Source organism: Hypanus sabinus, chromosome 7, assembly GCF_030144855.1.
Source record: "Hypanus sabinus isolate sHypSab1 chromosome 7, sHypSab1.hap1, whole genome shotgun sequence".
NCBI lineage: Eukaryota > Metazoa > Chordata > Chondrichthyes > Myliobatiformes > Dasyatidae > Hypanus > Hypanus sabinus.
The window spans coordinates 137,025,885-137,052,477 of NC_082712.1; the positions used below are offsets into that span (position 1 = coordinate 137,025,885).

At 40.2% G+C, this 26,593-nt stretch overlaps 2 protein-coding genes across 6 annotated transcripts in view; both read right to left on the reverse strand.

Moving 5' to 3' along the window:
- The window catches only part of LOC132397243 (natural cytotoxicity triggering receptor 3 ligand 1-like), a 52,431-nt gene extending 44,493 nt beyond the window's left edge, over positions 1–7,938 (reverse strand). For all 4 annotated transcript variants that reach the window (XM_059975716.1, XM_059975720.1, XM_059975719.1 and 1 more), the window contains exon 1: positions 7,445–7,938. In XM_059975716.1, coding sequence (XP_059831699.1) covers positions 7,445–7,520 — 76 coding nt within the window. In that variant the 5' untranslated portion in view covers positions 7,521–7,938. The remainder of the gene's footprint in view (positions 1–7,444) is intronic.
- A 13,898-nt stretch (positions 7,939–21,836) lies between these two features.
- Positions 21,837–26,593, reverse strand: part of LOC132397245 (uncharacterized) — a 50,427-nt gene continuing 45,670 nt past the window's right edge. The window contains exon 12 of one of the 2 annotated variants that reach the window (XM_059975723.1): positions 21,837–25,074. In XM_059975723.1, the coding sequence (XP_059831706.1) occupies positions 24,770–25,074 (305 nt within the window). In that variant the 3' untranslated portion in view covers positions 21,837–24,769. The remainder of the gene's footprint in view (positions 25,075–26,593) is intronic. The other variant, XM_059975724.1, reaches the window with a different exon arrangement.

Sequence of the window (26,593 nt, forward strand, 5' to 3'; positions counted from 1 at the left end):
ATCTAACTGTATATATGTTATTAATGGGTGGTGATTTTAATACTTGTTTAAATCTTTTAATAGATAAGTCATCATCCAAACATCAACTCGCTGATCATTCTGCATCACTTATTAATTCATTTTTAATTGATTATGTCTTAATTGAAATTTGGAGACATATGCATCCTAATGATAGAGAATATTCCTTTTTCTCACATGTTCATAATAAATATTTGAGAATCGACTATTTAATAGTCGACCCTCGACTTCTATTTAATGTTCAGAAATGTGAGTAAAATTGCAATTGTTATCTCTGATCACGCTCCTTTAAACCTAATATTTGATTAATAGAAATAAACAAGTCCACAGTGTTTTTCTCAGGCATCTCAGGAAAGTTGGGTAATAAAGGATTAATGAAGTGTCTGATTGGGAGATACCTAAAGAAATGGGCATTAGGCAGATTAAACTTAGGAGAGAGTTGTTGAAAAGATGCGAAACAGTTATCAATGAAAAGATCTTCAAAATGCCTAATGCCCTTTCTGTACCAATCATAAAATGTTGAATTGTGCATAGAAGGTTAAAAAAAGACGATTATGTAAAATAGGACTAGAAAGGGAAAAAGCATGGAAACCATTAAATTTCCTAAACTGGACCCATATTTGCGGAGTATGTCTGACAAGAGGGTTAACAATTAGTCTAGGCAAACTACAAGGGAGTGCAGATCCAAGAAGTGCAGAAATAGAGAGATCTTTAGAAGAGTCCAGCTTCATTGCTACCCATTTAGGGCAGTCAGACTGGCTATGAAAAAAGGATCAGAAGATAAGACATCGAATATTAGTTGCTCAATAGTATAGACAAAAATTAGGTAAAACCATGCCACCTTCTTTTTTAGATTTTTGAAGATATGCTTTATTAAGTCTAAAATGCTTACCCTTCCAGAGATAGGATAAAATAATAGTCTAAGGAATCAAAGAAGGTTTTAGGAATAAAAATTAGAATAGATTGAAATAAATATAAAAATTTAGGGAGGATATACATTTTAATAACATTAACATGACCTACCAAAGACATAGATAAAGGTGACCATTCTGACAAACTCTGTTTTGTAGAGTTCAAAAGATTGGCAAAATTTTCACAAAAAAGATCATTAAAATTCCTTGTAACTGTAATACCAAGATAAATAAATTGCTTATCAACTACTTTAAAGGGGAGGTCACAAAATGCTAATGCTTGTTAATGCTTCTTTATTAATTGGAAAAAGTTCACTCTTATGTAGGTTAAGTTTATAGCCAGAAACCTGGCTAAATTGAAACAATTATTTTCTAGATGGAACCCACTTACACTTTCTTTAATAGATCATATCCATGCCATGAAAATGATGATTTAGCTAGATTTTTTTATATTTTTCAAAATATACCTATCTTTTTAACTAAGATTTTTTTTGATCAAATTGACTCTATTATTTCGTCCTTTATTTGGAACAATAAAAGACCAAGAATTAATAAGTATAATATACAAAAATCTAAAAAAGATGGTGGACTTGCGCTTCCTAATTTAAGATTGTATTATTGGGCCATTAACATTCGACAATTATACTTTTGGCTATATTGGCTCGATAAGAGCCAAAAACCAGCTTGGATTGATTTGGAATTAAAAGCTACAAACAATTTCATTTAACCTCATTATTAAGAGCTCCATTACATTTACAGCCCTCTAAAATTCCAAATTTAAATCTCTACCCTGTTATTAAACAGTCCTTGTGGATTTGGTTTCAGTTTCACAATTTTTAAAATCTTAAACAATTTAAATTGTCCAGCTCTTTATATCGAATTTTTTTATTTAAACCTTCAATAACCGATCTCATTTTTCTCTAATGGAGAAATAAGGGGATCTGTTTTTTGCAGATTTATTTTGTGATGGTCAATTGATGACTTTTGAAGAGTTGATTAGCAAACATTCTCTCTCTCATACACACTTTCTGCAATATTTTCAGGTTAGACATTTTTTTACAAAAATACTTATCTAAGTTTCCATATATGCAAGAATCTGATTTGTTGGATACTATTTTGAATATGAATCCTTTAGTAAGAGGTTCCATTGGTAGAATTTATAATTTATTTTTACTACAAAAAGATAACCTCACACTGAAGATTAAACAAGATTGGGAGAGAGAACTTAATATGACCTTTGTTAATGAAGATTGGTTGCGAGCTCTGAAATGGTCAATTCTTCTTCGATACATCCCAATCACTGTTTAATTCAATTTAAAATTGTTCACTGTTATTATTTAACAAAGGAGAGACTATCCAGAATATTTCCTAACATAGACAATTACTGCAATAGGTGTAAAACTGAAGCAGCCACTTTGTCACATATGTTCTGGTCATGTTCTTCATTAAAATCTTCTTGGAAATCTTTATTTTCTACAATTTCTAAAGCTCTGAAAATTAATTTACAACCTAATACATGACTGTTCTATTTGGAATAGTTCCGCATCATATTCAGGGTATTTCATCTTCAGATCAACATGTAATTGCATTTGTTACATTGTTGGCAAGAAGGGCTATTTTATTAAAATGTAAAGATACCTCTGCCCCTACAATGGTTTTCTCAAAAAAATTTATGTCATACTTTGGAAAAAACTTATAAGTAGAACTTTTAATCCCCCATTTGATTTTGAGAGAAGATGGGGCTCTTTTGCAAAATATTATCATTTAATTTAAATTATTTTATATGGTTCCCTTCCAATTTTTTTTTATAAACGTGAACTGGCGGTTGATGATTCTTCTTCTTCATATATATATATATATATATATATATATATATATATATATATAGATGATGGTAAGATGTATTGCTCCGGGAGTTGGTTCCTAATGTTTTTTCCCTTCTTCTTTAAATTATTTTTTTCTTTTTCCTTCTCTTGTAGTTAGTGGGGTTTCTTTTTATTTAGTTAGTTGGGGTTCTCTTTTTACCTTTTCTTTATAAAAATGTTTTTTTCATTTTTATATATGATTCTTTTTTGATAAGTTATTTTCATCAGCATTATTAATTGTATATATATCAACTTGTTGAAGTTTTGTATCATTTTATAGCTGTAGAAGATTATGTATCAATAAAAATATTCCAAATTGAAAAAGAACTCTGCTTCACATTCCCATTCAGATATGTCCATACATGGCCTCCTCTACTGCCATGATGAGGCCAAATTCAGGTTGGTGCAGCAACACCTCATGTACCGTCTGGGTAGACTCCAGCCCCTTGGCATGAATATTGAATTCTCCAACTTCCGGTAATTCCCTCCCCCTCCCTTCCCTCACCCCAGTTGCCTCCTGCCTCCAGCTATCTACCACCACTCTCATGATTCTGCCTTCTTCTACTACCCAAAGTGCTTTCCCCTTACATTCTTTCTTCACCTTTCCTGCCTATCCCCTCCCCCACGACTTGATCTTTACTCTTACTGGTTTTTCACCGGCACCAACCAGCCTTCTCCTTCCTACCACCCCCCCCCTTCCTTATCGGGCCCTCCCCCCTCCCTATTCTGTCCTGACGAAGGGTGTCGGCCTGAAACGTTAGCTGCTCACGTCCACGGATGCTGCCCGACCTGCTGAGTTCCTCCAGCGTGCTGTACGTGTTGCTGTAGACAAGGGAATTTGGATTGTATTGCAGTTAGAAGTGAAGGTTGCTGATCTAATTATTTCTGTTACCCAAACTGTATAATGTGCATGCTTTGCTAAACCAGAGTCAATTTATCAGTTGTTCACTTCAGTGCTGTACTGTGGGTAAGATTTTTTATTTGAAACTAAAAGGTATTTTTAATGCCAATCTGAAAGAAAATGTCATTTTCATTAACATATAAAACTCGGATAACCTGGCATCCTCGGGACTTCAGTGCTGCAAGCCTCACAGATGTTCTAAGTTAATGGTTGCCTGTCTATTAACATGAAAGCAATTTCATTTCCTTGTCTCATATGTTGCACAGTATTACAATATTCTTCCAATGAAAGAGTATGGGGAATAGAACCCATCAATTTATGCATTTCAGATTGACTACGGGTATCCCAACTTTCTCACATTGGATCCACAGCTTTGGCCACATTACACAACCCCAACTCAAACTCTTTAGAGTGTGCATGGTTCACAAGCATTAGGATTTCTGAACAACTGGGTGCAGGCTTCTCAGTTTTAAATGTATTAATACCTGGTAATGCTTGCATTTATATAGTGAAATGAAGGAAAGGAATACCCAAGGTATTCTGAAGGAGTGATTTCGTTCCAAATTCAATACATGAAATCACAGAAAACACACAAATGACTTAGAATCTTAAATTAAGTCATTGGCTACTTTCTCAGCTCATCCAAAAGGACCCCAACCTTGACGTGGTTTGGAGATTCATGTGCCTTAATGACCTGGAGAACTACATCGGATGAAGTCAGGGCTTTCAGCATTGGCTATTTGTAGGATCACACATGTGATACAGGTCAAAGGGTAGAAGCCAGACTAAGAGTGGTTCACCAATCCTCCAGGTTCAGGGGTTCAGCTCAGCGAACAACTTTGACTGATCAAACAAAACTGTTTGAAACAGCAATGAAAATCCTTCTACATCTGAGTGCGACAGTATTCTTAAGTCTCCACCTGGGACTTGCATGACTGACAGTTGTTACGAAATTCCCGTAACTGGATCACTTTCCAGCAAAGATAGAGAGGTCCGTTGAAGTCTGATGGTACTATTTTTAAAAGTATTTATTGATAAAGGGCACAAAAAAAAGATTAATGCAAACATACAGATAATATACGTCATCAATACTAAATCTAAGCGTGGGTATCATAATAACCGATAAGAAATAACTCTATCGTTGTCTAGGGGTTACTGTATTGTCCGATGGAAAGATAAGTCACTATCAGTTCGTTCAAGCTGCAGCGTTGTTGGGTTTAAAAGTGATGTGGTTTAAACTTGCCCAAGTCTTTTATGATGTTAATCCATTGAGTCAGGGGAGCAGGTTTCCCCGTTGTTAGCTAAAAAGCCGTTTTCCGTGGTTTCAGCCACCAATTCCAGCCACGGAATTGAATGCACGTGGCTTGGTTTCCGATGACCGTCTGCTGTTACGTGGTTGCTTAACGTTTCTTCTGGTGCGTCTGAGGGGTTGTTCCTACAGCACCTCTTTTATTCTGACTCGCAGGGTCATAGATGTCAATCAGGTTGGGGGTGAGGCGATCTCTCCCTCAACCAGCCCACTTTGCCCGAGGGCATTCACATAGCAGAGCATCTCAATCCACAAATCTGTCTCCAAGCGACAATGGCCATGTCCCGTAGCTTTACATCGCTATGGGGGGGAGAAACGTGACATCCTGCATATCTCCCCCTCATGTCCTGGGCCCCCTGTTTGACTCAACCCAACACTGATCTGGCGATTCTCACAAAGGAGGGGGCTACAGACGTAACACAGTAAACCAAGATGAAGCTACTGAAGGAAGCCCTGAACACTATCAGAGATGGAGAACCTTCATTGCTGCCCAAAATACCAGTGGCATAACATGCAAAAGAAGATCTTTTAATCAAATAAAGTAAAACCTCCCAAACAAAATTTTAAGCACTACTTTAATTTTAGACAATTTTCTGATTCACAGCTTTGCCATTGTCTCACTCCACCCCTCCTGTACTTTTCTATAAACCCACCAACCTTCTGAAATATTAACATTTAAAACTTCCCATGTCTCCTTAATTCTTTGAGATAATTCTAAAGTGAGAAGTTCAGCAGCTAAAAATACAACCACTATCCATGCAGTGAGTAAACTCTGGAATAATTTACAACCAAAATTGAAGGGCTAGAGATATTTCAAAGAGTCAGAAAAGGTTGGGAAAGAGTAGAATAAGGAAGAGAACATTTTGAGAAAAAGAAAACAGTGCAAAATTAAATTTCTGCTTAACCTTGCAACTGACTGTCTCCACATTACCAAGATGGATACCAAAAGAATTTTCTTCTGATTATAAACCAGAAACAATTTGATTCAATCAGCACAGGGATGAAGGGTGCAATTTTTGATGAGAATACTTCACCATTTACCAAATAAAATAGGGAAGTCACTTAGAGTCCAGTCACTTTGGGAGTAGGCTAAAGCCAGGATCAAATCTAGAAGGAGTATAATACCTCCAGTCCAACCAACCAACCTGTCAAGGCAAGCACCTCCTACTCCACCTGGGTCGAGTTTACAGGTACCACACTGGCCTCAACAATACCTCAGAAATACAGGGGTAGCAAGTTAGCATCATCCCCAAGGAATTGCCAAAGAAAGGGTAAGAATGGGCCGAGAGGGGAGAAGAATTATTTAATACAAGCTAAAGCAAACAAAAACCACTTCACAACCCTATCTGGAATAACGACAAATTTTGGCTGCTGTCAAACAAATCCGTAAGTGGCCCAGTTGTATAAATTTAACAAACATAAATGAAATAATAAACTGAACATCCTACTTTAGAGGTGGAAAACATTTTTATGGGTGGGGCACTCTAGTTAGAGCGCACATTAAAATGTATAATCATACCACAAAAGAATTATCACAAACAAGAAAATCTGCAGATGCTTAAAATTCAAGTTACACACAAATTGCTGAAGGTGCTCAGCAGGCCAGGCCCCAACCATGGAAGAGTACAGTTGACACTCCACAACCCGAAACAGTGACTGCACTTTAATCCCTGCCTGGTTGGCCTCCCGAGTTCCTCTAGCATTTTGTGTATGTTGCCGCAAAAGAAAGTAACCCATCCGCGTTTTACTTGGAAGAATTGACAAAAAACACACTACAAAATGTTTAAGCTCCTTTGTACAATTCTCGAGAATGATCTTTTAAAGGAAACTTGAGTCAGACTCCATTTTATGCCCTGCAGTTCAAATAAACCTGCTTTACCCAGAGGAGAGGAACAGCCGCATGCTGACACCTTACCTGCCGCAGAGGTTAGTCACACAACAATCAGAAACACCATCATCTTGAAAAGAAAGAAAACCTAAAAAAAACCGAATACTTCCCCATCAACATTATAGAGGAACAAATAGAGTCAAACATCAAATCCTTTAATTACTTTCAAAATCAAATTATTAATAATAAAAAATAAAAAGAGCAAAATCACAGTAATATTAAATTAGATGACACCATTGGAGCAAATCCTGAGACCCTACAACTGACCTTGTATTCCTCATGTCTTACCGATCTCCTGGGAAGGGGATTCAATGTAAACAACGATACCCACTTCGGTAACGGCCTCTAGACAATGACCTTGGGGGCACCCAAAATCGGGAGGGGTAAACATATAGAAATACTTCCATGCACTTAGAAATATGGAAACCGATATGAGAAACTAATTTGTGATTTAGTGGGAGATTCACTTTGTCCCGCTAGTCCATGCAGCATAACCCTCAAAGCCGAAGGCTGGATCACCGGATCAGACCGAGCCCCCGCCCCTCGTTTTACCTGAAAGTCGGAGCAGAGCCAAGACCGCGACCACCCGGGGTACGAGGCGCGGCAGAAATTTCCCGGCGCAGCCCATTTCTCCGTGTGAACGCCGGGGCGGTGACGGACTCGCACTTCACTTTCGCGAGGGCTTGGCGCTGCGCCTGGGCGGTCTCGCTGAGGGCAGAAACCCCCAACCCGAGTCGTGTTCCGCCACCATTTTCATCGTCGGCGGGCGAGAGAGCCGAGGCAACCTGGACGTCGACGAGCTTTCATCCCACCGGTCCAGGACTCTTACAACTTTATTATATTTTCGCTTTAGTAATTCGTTGTTGATCGTTTCCTAGTGAAAGTTAAAGTTGTTTGAAGTAAATTCGTTGTCTGCGATGTATCGCGGCGCGCGATGACGTCACACCCGGATTCGCCGCGTCTTGTGGGAAAACGCTGCTTTGGAGAAACTTGTGTGTGCAGGGTCAGTGCGAGAAAAGTTTTCATTCTTCGCACTAAACACTAGAGAAGCAACGCCGTAGGTTCATGAGATGATCAATATGTGGAATTAAAAATGTTAACGCTGATTCTGTTAAAGGTAATGACGGTTGATAAAGTTTATGCTTTTTGTTATTTAAAGAGTTGTGGATAGTTTGTGTTGAAGTGTATTTAAAGCCAGTCCATGGCGTAGGTAGATTCTGACTGTATGTTGCACTTTAATGTAATATAGTTGTAGTTTTACTTTTGCAAGTATTTATGATGTAAATGTGATGTCAAGAAGGAAATAAATACTGTATATATTTTGTATTGTTTTATCAACAGTTTTCACCATACGTTAATGTGGAAGAGTGGACAGTAAACGGTTAATCTTACCGGACCACCTCATTGACTGGTTTATGCTTGGTGTTTAGTTCAGAGTTCTTTTACACCTGTGCAAGAACACTACGGTGAAAAGGCAGCATTACCAGGTGTTTCAAGTGCTGCAATGACAACTCGATCCAGCATCAAGTCGTTGCCATCCAGCGCCAAGGGCAGTAGGGCATCAACAAGTAAGGCTGCCCATGCAAGAGCTAAGGCAGAAGCCGCCAAGGTGCGAGCGTTGTACGCTGAACAAGAAGCAAAATTGAAAAAGGAAGTGGTTGCCAGAGAAGCCGAAAACCAGTTAGAAAAGGTAAGGATAGAGTCAGAGTTAGAAGTGCTGATGCTACAACGAGAAGCAGAAGCTGCCAGGGTGGAAGCAGAGATAATAGAATGTGCTGAAGAAATGCATGTTCTGGATGACGTAATATCTACTTCAGTAAGGACCAGATTGGAATGCACAAGCGACTATGTCCAATGTCAAATGGACTTGAAGATTCGTTCTTCCTCTCCATACTTATATGCTAACATCCCACCTCATGAGGAGTCTCAGAGAGGCCCAATTGCATCACATCCATCCAAGGAAGACAATTTACCCTTGCAACTCCGCGATGAATTCAAAGATGAAAGGGCTGATGACAAATACTTCTCGACACCAAATTTACCAGATTTGGCGAGAGGAGAGGCAAAGGCTGAATTCAGAACAGCAAATTCCATAACAAATGTACACCCTCAGTCATATACCCGCTGACATATTCCCCCAGCCAGCATACCACTAGTAGTTGAACCCATGGCACAGTATTTAGCACGACGAGATCTTGTCACTTCAGGACTATACCAGTCTGACGATAAACCTGAAAATTATCGTGCATGGTACTCCTTTTGCCAACGCTATCCACGGAGTCCAGCTCGAAGCAACCCAAGAGTTGGATCTTATGACGAAATGGCTGGGAAAAGACTCATGCGAACAGGTGAGGCGCATACGTTCAGTGTACATTAACAACCCCAAGCTAGCCTTACGCAAAGCATGGGAGAGACTTTGGGAGTGCTATGCGGCCCCTGAAATTATTGAAATGGCACTATTTCGACGTCTGGAAAATTTTCCTAAGGTGTCAGCCAAGCACCACACTAAGTTAAGAGAGCTCGGAGATTTACTCATGAAGATTCAAGGCGCCAAAGAAGATGGCTATTTAACTGGTCAATCATACCTAGCTCATACGGAATTAAACCAATCGTGGACAAACTTCCATTTGGGCTGCAGGAAAGGTGGGTGTCTGTTGGCTCAGAGTACAAGGAAGAGAACGATGGTCGATTTCCTCCCTTTGAGTATTTCACTAGGTTTGCGTGCAAGGAGGCGAAGAATCGAAACGACCCTAGCTTCATGAGTCCAGGTAGCAGTACAATTTACACCAAGCCAGTTAAATCCACTTCGAATAATGTCAATATTAATAAATCAGTCTCAGTGTGTAAAACTGAAGCCTTTACAATTAACAATGACCCTAGCAAGAATTGTCCATTGCACAACAAACCCCACCCCCTCAAAAAATGCAGAACGTTTAGGAAAAAACCCTTTGACGAGAGGATGGCCCTTCTCAAGGAGAAAAAAATATGTTTTAAATGCTGTTCCTCTACCTCTCACCTTGCTAGAGAGTGTACGATCTCCGTGAAGTGCCCGGAATGTAATAGCACTAATCACGATGGGGCCATGCATCCCGGCCCGTTACTGCAAACCAACAAAGCTCCTTCACCCTCACAACAGGATGGCAGGGAGGGAGAGGCTCACTCCAGTACAACTGTTGTGAGCTTGAGTTTACGGTCAAGCTCAGTCAAGCCGTTCTTGTTCAAAGATCTGCCTCACTAATGTGTGACCTAAGGGAGCCAAAGACAAGGCCATCAAAGCCTATGTTATTCTGGATGATCAGAGCAATCGCTCACTAGTCAGACCAGAGTTCTTTGACTTGTTCAACATTGACAGTAATCAGTTCCCATACTACCTTAGAACTTGCTCAGGCAGCGTGGAAACATATGGAAGGAAGGCAGAAGGCTTCCAGTTCAAGTCCCTGGATGGTAAAGTTGTCACCTGTCTCCCTCCAGTCTTAGAGTGCAATGAAATTTTGAATAACCGCACTGAGATCCTGACGCCAAGTGCAGTGCTACACCAGCCACATCTTCGCCACATCTTCACCACATCGCCAAACACATCCCAGAACTGGATCCAAAAGCAGAAATACTCCTGCTATTAGGAAGAGCTGTTCTCCAGGTGCACAAGGTTAGGCAGCAGGTCAATGGACCACATGACACCCCCTCTGCCCAACGCCTGGATCTGGGCTGGGTGGTGATAGGAGAGGTGTTCCCTGGCAATGTACAGAAACTGACAGTTAACTCACTCAAGACCAATGTGCTAGAGAGTGGCCGCCATTCAATTTTTCAACCCTGCACAAGTTTCATGTGTATCAAGGAAGCACGGCAAGGCTTTAACAAATGTAAAGTAACAGACAAGATGCTGGGTCAGTCAGTCTTCGCTCAAACTGAGCATGATAATAAACTTGCTTCATCAGCACAAGACGCCATTTTCTTAAAAATAATGGACACCAAGGTCTTCAGAGATTAAGCAAATAATTGGGTCGCCCCACTACCTTTCAGAGAACCATGCCAGCGCTTGCCAAACAACAAAGGGCAGGCAGTCAAGTGGTTCACGTCCTTGCAAAAAAGGAAACCTAAGATGCAACAACAATACGTAGCATTTATGGAGAAGATCTTCGCTAATGGACATGTTGAAGTAGCACCGCCACTGAGGGAAGGTGAGGAGTGCTGGTACCTCCCAACGTTTGGGGTTTACCACCCACAAAAGCCCAATCAGATCAGGGTGGTCTTTGACTCCAGTGCTCAGTGCACTGGTATCTCCCTTAATGATGTGCTCCTTACAGGCCCCAACCTTAACAATACCCTTCTCGAGGTCCTGCTGCACTTCCAGAAGGAGAAGGTCGCAATCTTAGTGGACATCCAGCAGATGTTCCATAGCTTCTTAGTTCAGGAGGACCATTGCAATTTCCTCCGTTTCTTATGGCACAGATGTAACTTACCTCGCACTGTAGACGAATGGGCCCAGGCAAAGGACGTCATCCTTAAAGCAACTCAAAGAGCAGCCTTTGCAAGGGAGTTTTCGGCCCTCCAAGCTAATAAACCAATACCAAAGGACAGCCCTTTGAGGAAACTCATGCCGATCCTGAAGAACGATATCATTTGCATTGGAGGCCGGTTAATACACTCCCACCTTCCAGCTGCAGAAAAGAGCCCAGTAATCCTGCCCAAAGACAGCCATGAGTCCTTACTGCTCACTCGCCATCACCATGAACAGGTAAGGCATCAGGGCCGTCACCTGATGGAAGGAGCAATCAGGGCAGCGGGACTGTGGATCTTGGGAGGGAAAACACTGATCAATTCAGTACTCCACAAATGTGTAACCTGCAGGGAACTGTGAGGCAAGTTGGAAGCTCAACGTATGGCTGACCTCCCACCAGAACACCTCGAAGCCTGCCCTCCTTTTACATATGTGGGGCTCGATGTATTTGGTCCCCGGACTATCACTACAAGATGCACCAGAGGAGGACAAGCAGAGAGCAAGCGGTGGGCCATCACATTTAGCTGCATGAGTTCAAGAGCAGTACACATCGAGGTAATCGAATCTTTGGATACATCCAGCTGCATTAATGCTCTCAGGCGCTTCTTTGCGCTAAGAGACCCTGCAAAACAGTTAAGGTCTGATTACGGCACGAACTTTGTTGGAGCGTTCAAGGAGCTGGGGATGGACAAAACTGTGCAAAGGTACCTCAGCAGGGATGTAACTGGGAGTTCAACACACCACACGCCTCTCACATGGGAGGCGCATGGGAGCAGATGATTGGTATCGCCAGAAGGATCCTTGATTCAATGTTTCTGCAGCAATGCACCCGACCGACCCATGAGGTACTGTGCACACTAATAGCAGAGGTCATGGCCATTATAAATGCACGACCACTCCTACCTGTGTCTTCTGAACCGGAAAACCCCTTCATACTCTCGCCATCAATGCTCCTTATGCAGAAGGCAGGAGCTCCCCCTCCACCTGGGGACTTCTCTGATAAGGATTTGTACACAAAGCAATGGAGACAGTTTCAGGCTCTGGCAAATGGGTTCTGGTCTCGTTGGAGACATGAATATCTACCTTTGTTGCAACACAGACAAAAGTGGACAGAAGGAATCTTCAAGTTGGAGATTTAGTCCTGCTCAGGGACAAGCAAATCACCCGCAACTGCTGGCCAATGGCCAGAATCACTGCCACATTCCCCAGTAGGGATGGACATGTCAGGAAGGTTGAGTTGAAAACTTCTGACCAAGGTGATGTGAAAATTTACCAAAGGCCAGTTGCAGAAGTCATTCTGCTTCTTCCTAAGGACTGATTTAGAGACTTAAGCTTTGTATTATGTTCATTGTGACCTTACAAAGGTCAGGCGGGGAGTGTGTTGCCTTTAAGGCATTTGTTTAGTTTATTGTATTTTCGCTTTAGTAATTCGTTGTTATCGTTTTCTAGTTAAAGTTAAGATTGTTTAAAGCAAATTCGTTGTCTGTGATATATCGCAGCATGTGATGACATCACACCCGGTTTCGCCGCGTCTTGTGGGAAAATACTAGTTTGGAGAAACGGGAAGGAGGGAGCTTATGTGTGCAGGATCAGCGCGAGAAAAGTTTTCTTTCTACGCGCTAGAAACATTAGAGAAGCAACGCCATAAGTTCATGAGATAATCGATATGTTGAATTAAAAATGTTAACGCTGATTCTGTTCAAAGTAATGACGGTTGATAAAGTTTTTTTTTGTTATTTAAAGAGTTGCGGATAGTTTGTGTTGAAGTGTATTTAAAGCCAGTCCATGGCGTAGGTAGATTCTGACTGTATGTTGCACTTTAATGTAATATAGTTGTTGTAGTTTTACTTTTGCAAGTATTTATGATGTAAATGTGATGTCAAGAAGGAAACAAATACTGTATATATTTGGAATTGTTTTATCAACAGTTTTCACCATGTTAATGTGAAAGAGTGAACAGCAAATGGTTAATCTTGCTGGGACCGCCTCATTGACTGGTTTATGCTTGGTGTTTAGTTCAGAGTTCTTTTACACCTGTGCGAGAACACTACAGCCCTCCTCATTGGAATGTCTCCCATCACTGCTCCACTCTCATCCACTCCCTTTCTGTTCCCATTCCCTCTCCTCAGTTTCATCTCCCACCTCCCCTCTACTTTATGACGTTATTTAATAATATATTGATTTTTTTTCAGCAAACCGATTGGTGACGTGAGATGCTGAGACTGGAACAAAAAATGGTAGATTTGTTTTTTCTTGTGATATGGGCTGAGGTACATTGAAAGCACTTGTCTTGCATACCGTCCATAGAAATCAATTCATTACAACAGTGCAAGGTAAAACAACCCGTTGAAGGAGCTGAGCGTCTCACTTGGCATCTGTAAATGAAAATAGACAGTCGACATTCCCGATCGGGACCTATCATTTGGACTGTCCATTTCCCTCAGCTGATGACGCCTGATCTGCAGTATTCCTCCAGCTTGGAATACCAGTATACCAAGCTGCTGTGCCTTCATATTTAAATTGAGCTCTGGAACCAGGGGCTGGGGGATTTGAAGGGGTGCACAGCAAACATCACTGGATGAGTCCTTATTTCCAAGTCATTGAATAGCAGATTAATGTCGTTTTACTGTAGTGAGCTTATTGGAGCTGGAGGTTGACACGTTCCTGAGGTGCTGATAGGTGTCATGCTGGAGTATTAGACTAAGTGGATCGTGGCCGTGTAGGTGTAATTAATAAAACAACATACTAGAAATATTCATTGTCAAGCCTCATGGATGGGAAGAGAAACAGATTTATCATTTAGGTTGAAGGCCCTTCTTCAATGACCCCAGTTTTACACCATGGAAGACCTCACCCACTCTCTCTGCAGCTTACCTGCCATCTTTCCTTCCTGTTTCTGATGAAAGATCTTCAATATGAAGCATCCTTTTGTTTCTCTTCCACAGATGTCACCTGATCTTGTTGAGTATTTCCAGTGTTTCCTGTTTTTATTTTATTTTTTCCATTGTCTGCAATTTTGCTTTAATTAAGATTTTCAGAGATTGTAACTATATTGGTTTTAATTTTCCCAAATTCTCTGGAATCAAGAAAAGTTCCATTTGGTTGAGAAACTGAAAAATCCAACTCCTTATTTCCAAAAGGGAGAGAGATGCAAAGACAGAAACTCTGGGCTAGCTTGACATCTGACACAGGGAAGTTATTAAATAGAGAAACTATTAAATGTTCCAGCACACCATGAGATAAATGCAGCAATTTTAAGAAAAGTCAGAGTGTTTCTGTGAAAGGAAAATTATGTTCAACCAGTTCATTGGAATTCTTTGATCTCTGGATAATGAGGAATTATTTGTTTTTATTTATCTTGAGATACAGTGGGGAGCTGGCCCATCTGGCCCACTGAGCTGTGCTGACCAGCAATCCACTGATTTAACCCCTAGCCTAATCACAGCACAATTTACAATGAACTATTAATCTACTAATGTTGTGGTTACTTGAAATGACCAGGGGACGCAGACAATTCTTCGAGAAGTTTAAACCTTTATTTGCAAACAAAGGCTGAGGCAATCAATGAACTTATCACCGAAAGCCCACTGAGCATTCTTTATAGTAATTTCTTATCTCAGTTACATTTCGGTTTTATCAGCATACCCAATCAATTTTTAGTTGCATATCATCTATACATTAACTAATCAATCGCTCTTGCCCAGCTCTCAGTGCGCCACCAGTATTTCTTTCCAGTTCACATCTTGGGCCTCATTCCTGTCCAACGTTGTTTATCAGTCAGCCTCCTTAACCTCCCTCACATTACATTTTCTGCTCATTCCATCCTGTCCGCCACCATTATCTCTTAATAAACAAGGGCTGAGTATAATACATGGAGTACATTTCAGCTAATCAGTGCTGCTAGCTAAACAGGTGTTCTTTAATTGCCACAGTATGTAGCTAAGAGAATACAAGGTATCTAGTAAAACAATACATAGCAAAATGTGTCTAGTAAAATAATATATAGTAATATTAAGTACATAGGAGTGATTACATAGTGTAGTAAATACCTAGTACATAGTGGTTATATTTCAGGTATATACAGTGATTATGTCAGGTATATTTCTCAATACTAACTGTAGTGTTCTCGCACAGGTGTAAAAGAACTCTGAACTAAACACCAAGCATAAACCAATCAATGAGGTGGTCCCCGTAAGATTAACCGTTTACTGTTCACTCTTCCACATTAACGTATGGTGAAAACTGTTGATAAAACAATACAAAATATATACAATATTTGTTTCCTTCTTGACATCACATTTACATCATAAATACTTGCAAAAGTAAAACTGCAACAAATATATTATATTAAAGCGCAACATACAGTCAGAATCTACCTACGCCATTGACTGGCTTTAAATACACTTCAACACAAACTATCCGCAACTCTTTAAATAACAAAAAAAAAACTTTATCAACCGTCATTACTTTTAACAAAATCAGCGTTAACAGTTTTAATTCAACATATCGATGATCTCATGAATTTACAGCGTTGCTTCACTAATGTTTCTAGCGCATAGAAAGAAAACTTTTCTTGTGCTGATCCTGCACACATAAGCCCCCTCCTTCCCGTTTCTCCAAACCGGTATTTTCCCACAAGACGCGGCGAAACTGGGTGTGATGTCATTGCATGCCGCGATATATCAGAGACAACGAATTTACTTTAAACAATCTTAGAAATGAGAACAAATGAACTACTAAAGCGAAAATATAATAAACTAAACAAATGCCTTAAAGGCAACACACTAACTCTTTGCCTGTAGGAGGAAACTAGAACACCTGGAGGAAACTCATGCGCACTTTGGAAGAATATACTGTACAGACTTTTTTGCAGAGGACACCGGAATTGAACTCAGAACTCTGATGCCCCGAGCTGTAACAGTGTCCTGCTAACTGCAATGCTACTCGATATACAATATTGTGCTTATACTTTCCAGGACACTTTTGAAGTGTTATTATTGAAAATAAAAGATAATGATGCATGTGGTTATATTGACTTGGATGGAAGATTGGCTGGCTAACAGGAAAATGGGTAGTCTATATAACTAGGTATTTTTCTATTTGGAAATATACAGAGAGAGGAATGTTACATGGACTTTTACTAAGGCCTCAGCTTTACTTATAACAGAAGGTGTAGTTGCTAAATTTGCTTTTGACACAATGGCACAAAGATCATTGTAAAGAAGTCAAAAAGAGGCTATAAATTGATGCAGATATATTAAGTGGTAATTATTAATCTGGCAAAGGGAGCACAATGTTAAAATATTTAAATGTCAGTATGAAAAGAAGCAAAATGAGAGATTGCAGAGCTGAGGGATAAATATACTGGGTGTGCATGAATCCCAACCGATTTGTATTCAGTTGCAACAAATTCTGGCAAGCTTACAGAATATTATTTTTTATTAAGAGGAAATTGCATACCAAAGTAGGGAGGTTATGTTTTAGCTCGATGATGCTTTAGTCATCTGGAGAACTTGTACAGTACTGGTCTCCTTAGGGGAATATATTGATATAATGGAAGCAGTTCAGACAAAATTTACTGAACTGATTCTGGAATAAGAGGGTTGAAGAAAGTTTAGATAGTATCTGCTGACACTTAGAAGAAAGGGAGACTTGAATGAAAGAAAGAAAATCCTGAGGATTTTCATAGGATGAATAGAGGCTTCCTCATATGAAAAAATATAAACTATTATAAACACAGTTAAAAATAAAAGGATGACTAAACAGAGCTTGTACATGCTGGAAATGCTGCTTTATTTTGCATCCCAGGCTGGGAATTCACCACTTCCTCAAAGTTGCCAGCCTCTGGTTTTTCGTGATAAATTCTACTCTGTTGCTGCAAATTTTACAAAATGAAATGATGGGGCTAACATTGTCTTCGATCTCCACCATCAAACATTAGACAAACTGTCAGTGGCTGTTTCCATTTATTATTCATCTGCCCTAGTCTTTCAATTCCACCACTGCACCCTCCCCTACCTGGTGCTACCTGCCTGTCAGTTTACACCCCTCAGGTGCATCGATCACTTTGAAGTCCATTCAGGTCACTCCCCTTACTCTCTCCATGCCAGACATCTCACCTCTCCATTCTGAATCTTGGTGTAGGTTTCCGACCAGAAACATAGATAATTTCCTTCTTTCCATCGATGCTGCCAAACATGCCGAATTCCTCCAGCAGACTGTATGTTGCTGATCCAGCATCTGCAGTCTCTTGTTTTTCCAATCTGCCACTGGGTGTCACTTTTTTTTGCAATTTAAATGTTTCTTAAAAGTATGGCATAAGTCTGGATTAACAACAATGTTTTTTAAGTATAATTAAAATTGATATAAACATGATTGTATCATTAACTTGTAAGTAAAATGCATGATTTTTTAAAAAGAAAACACTTGAGCAAAGTTTATTTTAATGATTACAGATACTTGAAAGGAGCAATGCAAGAAAACCTTTCCTTGCTGCTTCCCATGCATTTTTGCCCCCAGTGAGTGGTAGCTAGAGCTGGTAGTACATCAACAATGATTTGCTACTTCAAGGCCCTTTTAACAGAGACTTGCATTCATGTCGTACATTCAGCATGCCTCCCAAAGTTGACACTGCTTTACATAAAGTAATATTACATCAGATAAACAAGAGTCAGGAAGTTTGAAACAGGATAGAGTGGTGGAGATGTTTAGGAAAAGAATTTCAGTTCTCAAGCTTACAACCCGGAGGCTCTGAGATCCACAATTAGGAAATGCTTTCTGAGGCTGGTTATGGCATGCAATGCATTAACTGCAGCCTCCTAGAAAAATTTTACCCACTGCCAGATGCCATGTCCTTGGCCCTACATCACTAGAGCATTTCAATGGTAAACACCTACTCTAGACTATTCCTTATTGGTTACAATTCTTTCTTCTATACTATAATTCCTAGCTCACTGATCTCCATCACAAGGTGAAAACAGGTGTGTACTCGTGTGCCTTCAACGTTTATGATATGTAGAGAGAGAGAAATAGAGTGACCTGGTCCTCATGCCAAGGACCACTTACCTGAGGCGGATGCACCTGCTTAAGAATCTCCATCTGCTGCAACACGTCCAGGAACCTATATCAGATTGGGTTGTTTATCTGTCCCACCACGGTGATATATCCATAGCCTAATAGCTTAGGGCAAGTGACTGAAGAGGCAGAATAATCCTCTCACTTTGCCAGAGCATTCAGGTAGTCTACCCCGACCTCCATTAATTTAGTGTTTTTTTTTGGTGAGTTGTAATGTTGAAAACATTTCAAAAAAATGAGACTGCTCTTAAAACAAAAGGGAATTGGTGAAAAAGGGAGGAATACAGAGAGAGAGAAATTGTTACAAACAAAGCAAAAGATTGTCATGATGTTGGCAGTTCTTTTTGTTGTTTATGTAAAGAGCATAAGTTACGTGCTATGGGTAAAGTGAACTGAATTATTTAGTATCAGTGTCTATAATTTCAATGCAGTTCTATAAGTAAAAAGTGTAGTTTTTTTTCAAGAAGGGGAGATGTAGCAGTAGTAAATAGTAGTATTCCTATACCACTTCCACGTGAGAGGAGTTCACATACTGAACAAGCTCGGATAACAAACATCAGTTGAGTATTCTACAGACTGTCATCCTGGTGTGCTCTGCACTGTCCCTCAATAACAAACACAACAGGTCACACAGCATCTGGAGTTTTGTGCCTCTTATTTAAATGACCCCAAAGAAAAGATATGTTGCACTGGGGAGAGTCCAGAGGAGGTTCATGAGAATATCCTGGGAGTGAATGAAAGGATTAACACATGTGGAGCATTTGTTGGCACTAGACCCGTACTCACTGAAGATTAAATGAATGAGGGGAGTTCCAAATAGAGTGATGTGGATTGTATATTTCATTAGAGTCATAGGACACTACAGCATAGAAACTGACTGGATGGGCCAAAGGGTCTATGTCAAAACATTAATCTACCTAGTCCCGTTGAACTGTCCCTGGACCGTAGCCCTCCATAGCCGTCATCCATGTAGCTATCCAAATCTCTTTTAGATGCTGAAATCAAACCCCCATCCATGACTTAGAACCATACCATAGAACACTACAGCACAGTACAGGCCCTTCAGCCCTCCATGTTGTGCCGACCCATATAATCCTTTAAAAAAGTACTAAACCCACACTATCCCATAACCCTCCATTTTTCTTTCATCCATGTGCCTGTCCAAGTGCTGTTAAATACCCCAAATGTTTTAGCCTCCACCACCATCCCTGGCAAGTCATTCCAGGCACTCACAAATCTCTGTGTAAAAAACTTACCCCTGATGTCTCCCTTAAACTTCCCTCCCTTAATTTTGTACCTATGCCCTCTGATGTTTGCTGTTGGTGCCCTGGGAAACAGGTACTGACTATCCACCCTTATCTATGCCTCTCATAATCTTGTGCACCTCTATCAAGTCCCCTCTCATTCTTCTACGCTCCAAAGAGAAAATTCCCAGCTCTGCTAACCTTGCTTCATAGGACTTATTCTCTAATCCAGGCAACATCCTGGTAAATCTCCTCTGCACCCTCTCCATAGCTTCCACATCCTTCCTATAATGAGGTGACCAGAATTGAACACAATACTCTTTAAGTGCAGTCTCACCAGAGACTTGTAGAGTTGCAACATGACCTCTCTGCTCTTGAACTCAATCTCCGTTAATGAAGCTAGCAACCCATAGGCCTTCTTACCTACCCTATCAACCTGTGCAGCAACCTTGAGGGATGTATGGATTTGAACCCCAAGGTCCTTTTGTTCATCCACACTCTTAAGTAACTGACCATTAATCCTGTAGTCAGTCTTCTGGTTTGTCCTTCCAAAATGCATCACCTCACACTTGTCCGGATTGAACTCCATCTGTCATTTTTCTGCCCGACTCTGCAGCCTGTCTATATCCTCTTGTAACATTCGATCACCTACAGCTCCATCCACAACTCCTCCAATCTTCGTGTCATCCGCAATCTTACTTACCCATCCTTCCGCCTCTACATCCAGGTCATTAATAAAAATCACAAACAGCAGGTGTCCCAAGACAGATCCCTGCGGCACTCCACTAGTCACCAACCTCCAGGCAGAATACTTTCCTTCCACAACTACCCTCTGCTTTCTTCCTTTAAGCCAATTTTTTTTTATCCTAATAGCCAAGGTTCCACTTATCCCATGCCTTATGACTTTCTGGATGGGTATCTCATGAGGGACCTTGTCAAAGGCTTTGCTAAAGTCCATGTAGACTACATCCACTGCCCTACTCTCATCAATTTCTTTTGTTACCTCTTCAAAAAACTCAATCAGGCTCATGAGGTACGATCTTCCTTTCACAAAGCCATGTTGACTATCCATGAGTAGACTGTACTTCTCCAAATGCTCGTAGATCCTATCCTTAAGAATCCTTTCCAGTAGTTTGCAGACCACCGATGTAAGACTCACTGGTCTATAGTTCCCAGGTTTCTCCCTATTACCTTTTTTAAACAAGGGAACTACATTTGCCATTTTCCAGTCGTCCGGCACTTCCCCTGCAGCTAAAGAGGATTCAAAGATCATAGCTAATGCTCCTGTGAGCTCCTCTCTCAATTCCCACAAGAACCTGGGGTGTATCATCTCCGGCCCTGGGGATTTACCAATCTTTATGTTTTTAAGATGATCCAGCACTACTTCTTCCTTAATCTCCATGTTGTCCAGCACACAGGCCTGCTCTATTTCGACCTCATCCTGATCAAGATCCTTTTCACTTGTGAATACTGAAGCAAAGTATTCATTTAGGACCTCCCAAACCTCCTCCACCTCCAGGCACGTTGCCCTTTTTATCCCTTAGCAGTCCACCTTTGTTCTTGTGCTGGCAGCTCATTCCACACTCCTACCACCCTCTCTGTGAAGAAGTTCCCCCTCATTAAACATTTAATCTTTCACACTTAACACATAACCTCTAGTTGTAGTCTCACCTGATCTCAGTGGAAAAGGCATGCTTGCATTTACCTTATTTCTACCTCTCATAATTTTCTATACCTCTATCAAATCCCCCCTCAATCTTCTACATTCTAGGGAATAAAGTTCCAGCTATTCAACCTTTCTGTATAACTCAGGTCATCAAGTCCCAAAACATTCTTGTAAATTTTCTCTACACTCTTTCAATCTTATTTACATCTCTTCTGTAGGCAGGTACACAATACTCCAAACTGCACACAATATTCCAAATCTGGTGTCTTATACAATTTCAACATAACTTCTCATGTCATTCTACCATACATGGATACCTATGAATACAACCAAAGGAAACAGCGTTCCTCCGGGGCCAAGGTGCAGAACACAGTAGCAACGGTCATATACAGCACTGGAGGCAGCACACTATCACCGGCTGCAACAGGCAACACCTGCTAATATCAAACACCAATTTGTTCTCAAATGCTAGATGTAATTGTTAGGAGGCATTACATTCATATACACAAACTATCACCATTGTTTACTTGGTTTTCTAGAATTCAAATACGTTTAATGAAAATATATTTTAATACAATAAAAAAGACAAGTACATTCATGATGTTTTTGCCCCACAAGAAATTCATCCAAGATCTTCTCTACCAATTCTCCTGGTGCATATCCGAATCCAATTTAAAACCAGTTGTTAACTAGCATACAATTTTCAATGAATGGTGTATTTGTTCCTTTTCTCACCACAATTTCCAATTACCAGATGGACTACCAAATAAATCCCAGTACATCATATTTATCAGCAGTTTCCTTCATCTCTCTGTAAAAATTAAGATAACTTTAAGACTTGCATACAAGCATAGATTATTCAGTTATATTGGGGACACCGCTTTAGTTGATTCCATTCTAAGCTTAGGCTAACACATGAAAGTTTAGACATTTCACATACATACTTGTACAAAAAGGCTCAATACTTCCCAAACTGACGTAACATATACATGTAAATCTTAAAAATGTTAATATACAAAATTTATATGTCATCTTCAAATGTGTTCACATGCAGATGGTCTAATAATTAATGACTGATGTCTAAAATTCTTTTGAAAATTAAAACACCTCTCAGTAAACAGTACACATAATTCTTTGATGCAATCAAGCTTTCTGGTGTCAATGCTGGATTGCAGAAATCCCCTTTCTGGTTTACAATAGTTAACATTTAAAGACAGAAAAGGGGTTCCACATACAACTGGGATTGTTACACCCTTGGTAATAAATGGTCTGTGACTGCAATTCTAGTCCACTTTACTGAATTCCAACAACCTTAACATTAGTTCTAAAATGTTAAAACCTTGCAATAATGAAGGGCCAGAGATGCAAGCAGGCCAGGCAGCATCTATGGAAAAGAGTAAACAGTCAATGTTTCTGGCTGAGACCTTTCATCAAGAGTAGGGGAAAAAAGGAGATCAGAGTAAGATGGCTGGGGGAGGGGAGGAAAAAGTACAAAGTGGTAGGTGATAGGTGAAACGGAGTGAGGGAGGGGTGAAGTAAAGAGCTGGGGAGTTGGTTGGATAAAGAGATAAAAGGTCTGGGGAAGGGGAAATCAGATAGGAGAGAATAGAAGACCATAGAAGAAAGGGAAGGGGGAGGAGTACCAGAGGAAGGGGATGGATGGGTAAGGGGATAAGGTGAGAGGGGAAAACGGGAATGGGGAATTTCTAAAGGGGCGGGCAATTACCAGAAGTTTGAAAATCATTTTTCAAAATCAATTTGCCCATGATATTCCTTTGAAACCTTCCAATCCAGGTACTCATCCAAATACTAAAATGTTTTTATAATACCAGTATGAGGCTGTCCCTCAGGTCCCTTTTGTACTCTTACCCTCTCACCTTAAACCTGTGCTCTGTAGTTTCTGATTCCTCTGTGTGCATTGCCCGTTTATTCCCCTCAACAGATGCTGCCCAACTTGCTGAGTTCCTCTAGCATTTTGTTGTGTTTCTAGAAAATTTACAAAATTGATCCACCTGATTAGCTGGGGGCAAAGGAAGGAGAGAGTCAATGTTCGTAAATGCACCAATAGTAGGTACATTTTTGTCCAAATGGCACAGGAGTTCAACTGAACTGTAATAAATGATTCAGTGGATTTGTCCAGCAGATTGACATAATTAAATCATTGTGGCTTAATGCATCAGATCAGACAACTCCTATTGTACACAAGATCTTGGGACACATCTGCCATCCTCAATTAATTTCTCCTTACATCTTCAACTAAATCACTGTCTGCCTCACAATTGTGCAACTTCTGTGACTTAAATAAATGGTATGTTAACTAAACTGGATTAATTTACCAATCAGAATGGTGAATGGGTACTGGATGGTAAACTGCAAAAGAACAATGAAGTTGACATAAATTATTTTATTCTCAGTTATATAGGCAGTTCCTGGGTTACGTACAAGTTCTGTTCCTGAGTCCATCTTTAAGTCTGAACAAGTACATCTGGTATTATAGCAACAGTTAGTCAAACGCTTTTAGTATATATTTTACCTTTCTATTCATATAAAACACTTAAGAAACATATGTATTCCAATAATTAAACCACTGCGTTGGTTAGTAATAATTGTAGCTTTCATCGGGGCAGGGCATTTCACATGCTCCATTATTCTCACTTTATCCATTATCCTTTAAAATTGTTCCAATCGTTCACTGACTGTAGCCTAACGCTTTTCCATTCACGGATGGCGTTCCACCTCTTTCCAAATACTATTATGTTCACTTTATTTTCAATCGTGATCCCTTCCCGTCAATGGAACAGAAATATTGCGGGTGGTGGGTCCCGAGGTCCGCTGGGTCCGAAAGACCACCGCTCTGAGACAGGTTAAACAGGACAAGTGGGGGCTGTGCTGGGTTTGGGTATTTGATCCTCCACAATATTCCACGTGTGAATTTAAACTGGAGGTGGCAGTAGGTTTTTTTTTAGCGAGCTCGACATCAACCTGGCACAGATGGTACGGGAGTCACTAGATCGACATCAACCTGGCACGGATGGTATAGGAATCAGTGGATCAACAACAACCCAGCACAGAAGCACTCTGTCATTGGATCAAACCTGGGACCTCCGTTCTCAAGCCCGGCGCTGATCTCACTGTGCCACCAGCCGACTGGAACTGAATGGGGCAGGGTCAGGGTGAATCTTACTAAGAAAAATTTAAGCCAAATACATAGTTAAACACTCAACACAGTGTCAACGGCAACGACTTAAAATGGCAGATGGCGTTCTCCTTCCTCGGTTCATAAGTGCGAGTTGTAAGTCAGACGTCCATAACTCGGGGACTACCTATAATTGAAGTGCGTTCTTCAATTTAAAAAGAGTTCCCATGCTCACTCTTCCAAAAAATGCTGCATAAATTCAACTAAATATCAAGTCATACTGTTTCATATGTTCTTCCAAATTAAATTCAAGTTGCAGTTGGATGTGATGCTTATCATTTGCTTTTGGTGTATAAGTTAGTTCAGTGGTGAAACCGCTAGCATTTTCAAGTGGCTTGCTTGTAACAAACTCCTTTTCATCAAACGGATAAGCATCTCTGTACCAGATGATATGAGCCTCTTCGAGGGCACATTCTTTAACAGTGCAAGAAAGAGTTACTGGTTGACCAATTTTAGGATTTTCTGTGAGGCACTTTATTTCTGAAACCTTCTGCAATACTTCCGCTGAAAAAAGAATTTACAATAAATAACATGAGAACCTTAAAGGCATTTCAAAAATAAAGACCTACGTGAGTCAGTATCTATTACTGCACTCGCAAAGTCCTTATTTTAATTCTTACAAAGTCTAATGTTTATAGTAAATTACCAATTTCCACCTGAACTACTGTTGAAATTCATCAACATTGACCAAGATGCTAAAAGTTAGACAGATCTGCCCACATTGAATGTATATCCCTGAACACTACCTGTTCAAATGTCTTCTAGATGTTGTTATTTTACCTGCTCCAATACTTCCTCTGTCAGCTTACTTGATATACTATGTATCATTCTCTGCCTCAGGTCCCTTGAAAATGTTTCTCCTCTCACACTTACACTCTCTAATTTTCAATTCCCTTTGATGGGAATACAATTTGTGCATTCATCCTAACTACGTCCCATATGATATTATACACCTCTAAGATCACCTCTCAGTCACAGATACTCCAACAAATAAAGCGCTAGTCTGCTCAGCCTCTCCCTATAACTCACCTCACATTTGACACAACTTCCATGATCTGTTTTTGCTGGTGTAAATTTTATGCTTGTAATTGATGAAACCAGAACTGCTTCTGCAATCACACAATGACCTGTTTTTGTGTCTTTCCATCTTTATACCACATTACTTTGATTTTCGCAGGAACATAGCCTTTCAAGATGCTAAATGTTGCAGGCTATTTAGCTTGAAGTAGTTCCAGATCACTTTTAATATCAGATATCTCCTCTCAACTTAAACCAATGCTCTCTAGTTTTTCCTTTCCCTTTGATGGGAAAAATATTTGTGCATTCATCCTGACTATGCTCCATATTATACTATACAGCTGTAAGATCACCTCTCAGTCTCCGATACTCCAACAAATAAAGTCCCAGCTGCTTAGCCTCTCCCTATAGCTCACCTCCCTGAGTCCTGGCAACATTCTCATAAATCTGCTTTGCACTCTTTCCAGCCAATGATATCTTTTCTATAGAAAATATCATATCCACTCTTAACACACTCATCTGGAATATGCTTCTCCTTTCTCGGTATTCTCAACACAGTGGATCACATGCCAGTTCACCCATCTTGCCTTGTCAGCATTTCATGATCTGAACCACAATCATTCCCTCCATCACATTCGCTAGAGAAGAGACGTACAGCAATAAAGGAGTTTATTTGTTAACACAGATGTCACAAATACGTATCAGGTGAAAGTGTGGGATGCATGCTCGGCAAGATTCTTTAAAACAGAGTCAGTATTCATTGCCTTGTGGAAGAGAAGGGAAGTGATCTTGTTTTAAAATGGAGGCCTAAAGTGATTACAAGCACGTTCAGGTATGGAAGTTAGCAACAGAGTCTACCATAAAAATCCAGTCCACCTTAGAGTATTTGAAGAGTTGACGACATGATAGAGCCTAAAGGAAAAAGTAGTTCGCCATAAGGTGCTCAAGTGTCTGTTTGGAGATGACTACTTTGTTGGTATTTACATATATAATAAGAAGAAACAGT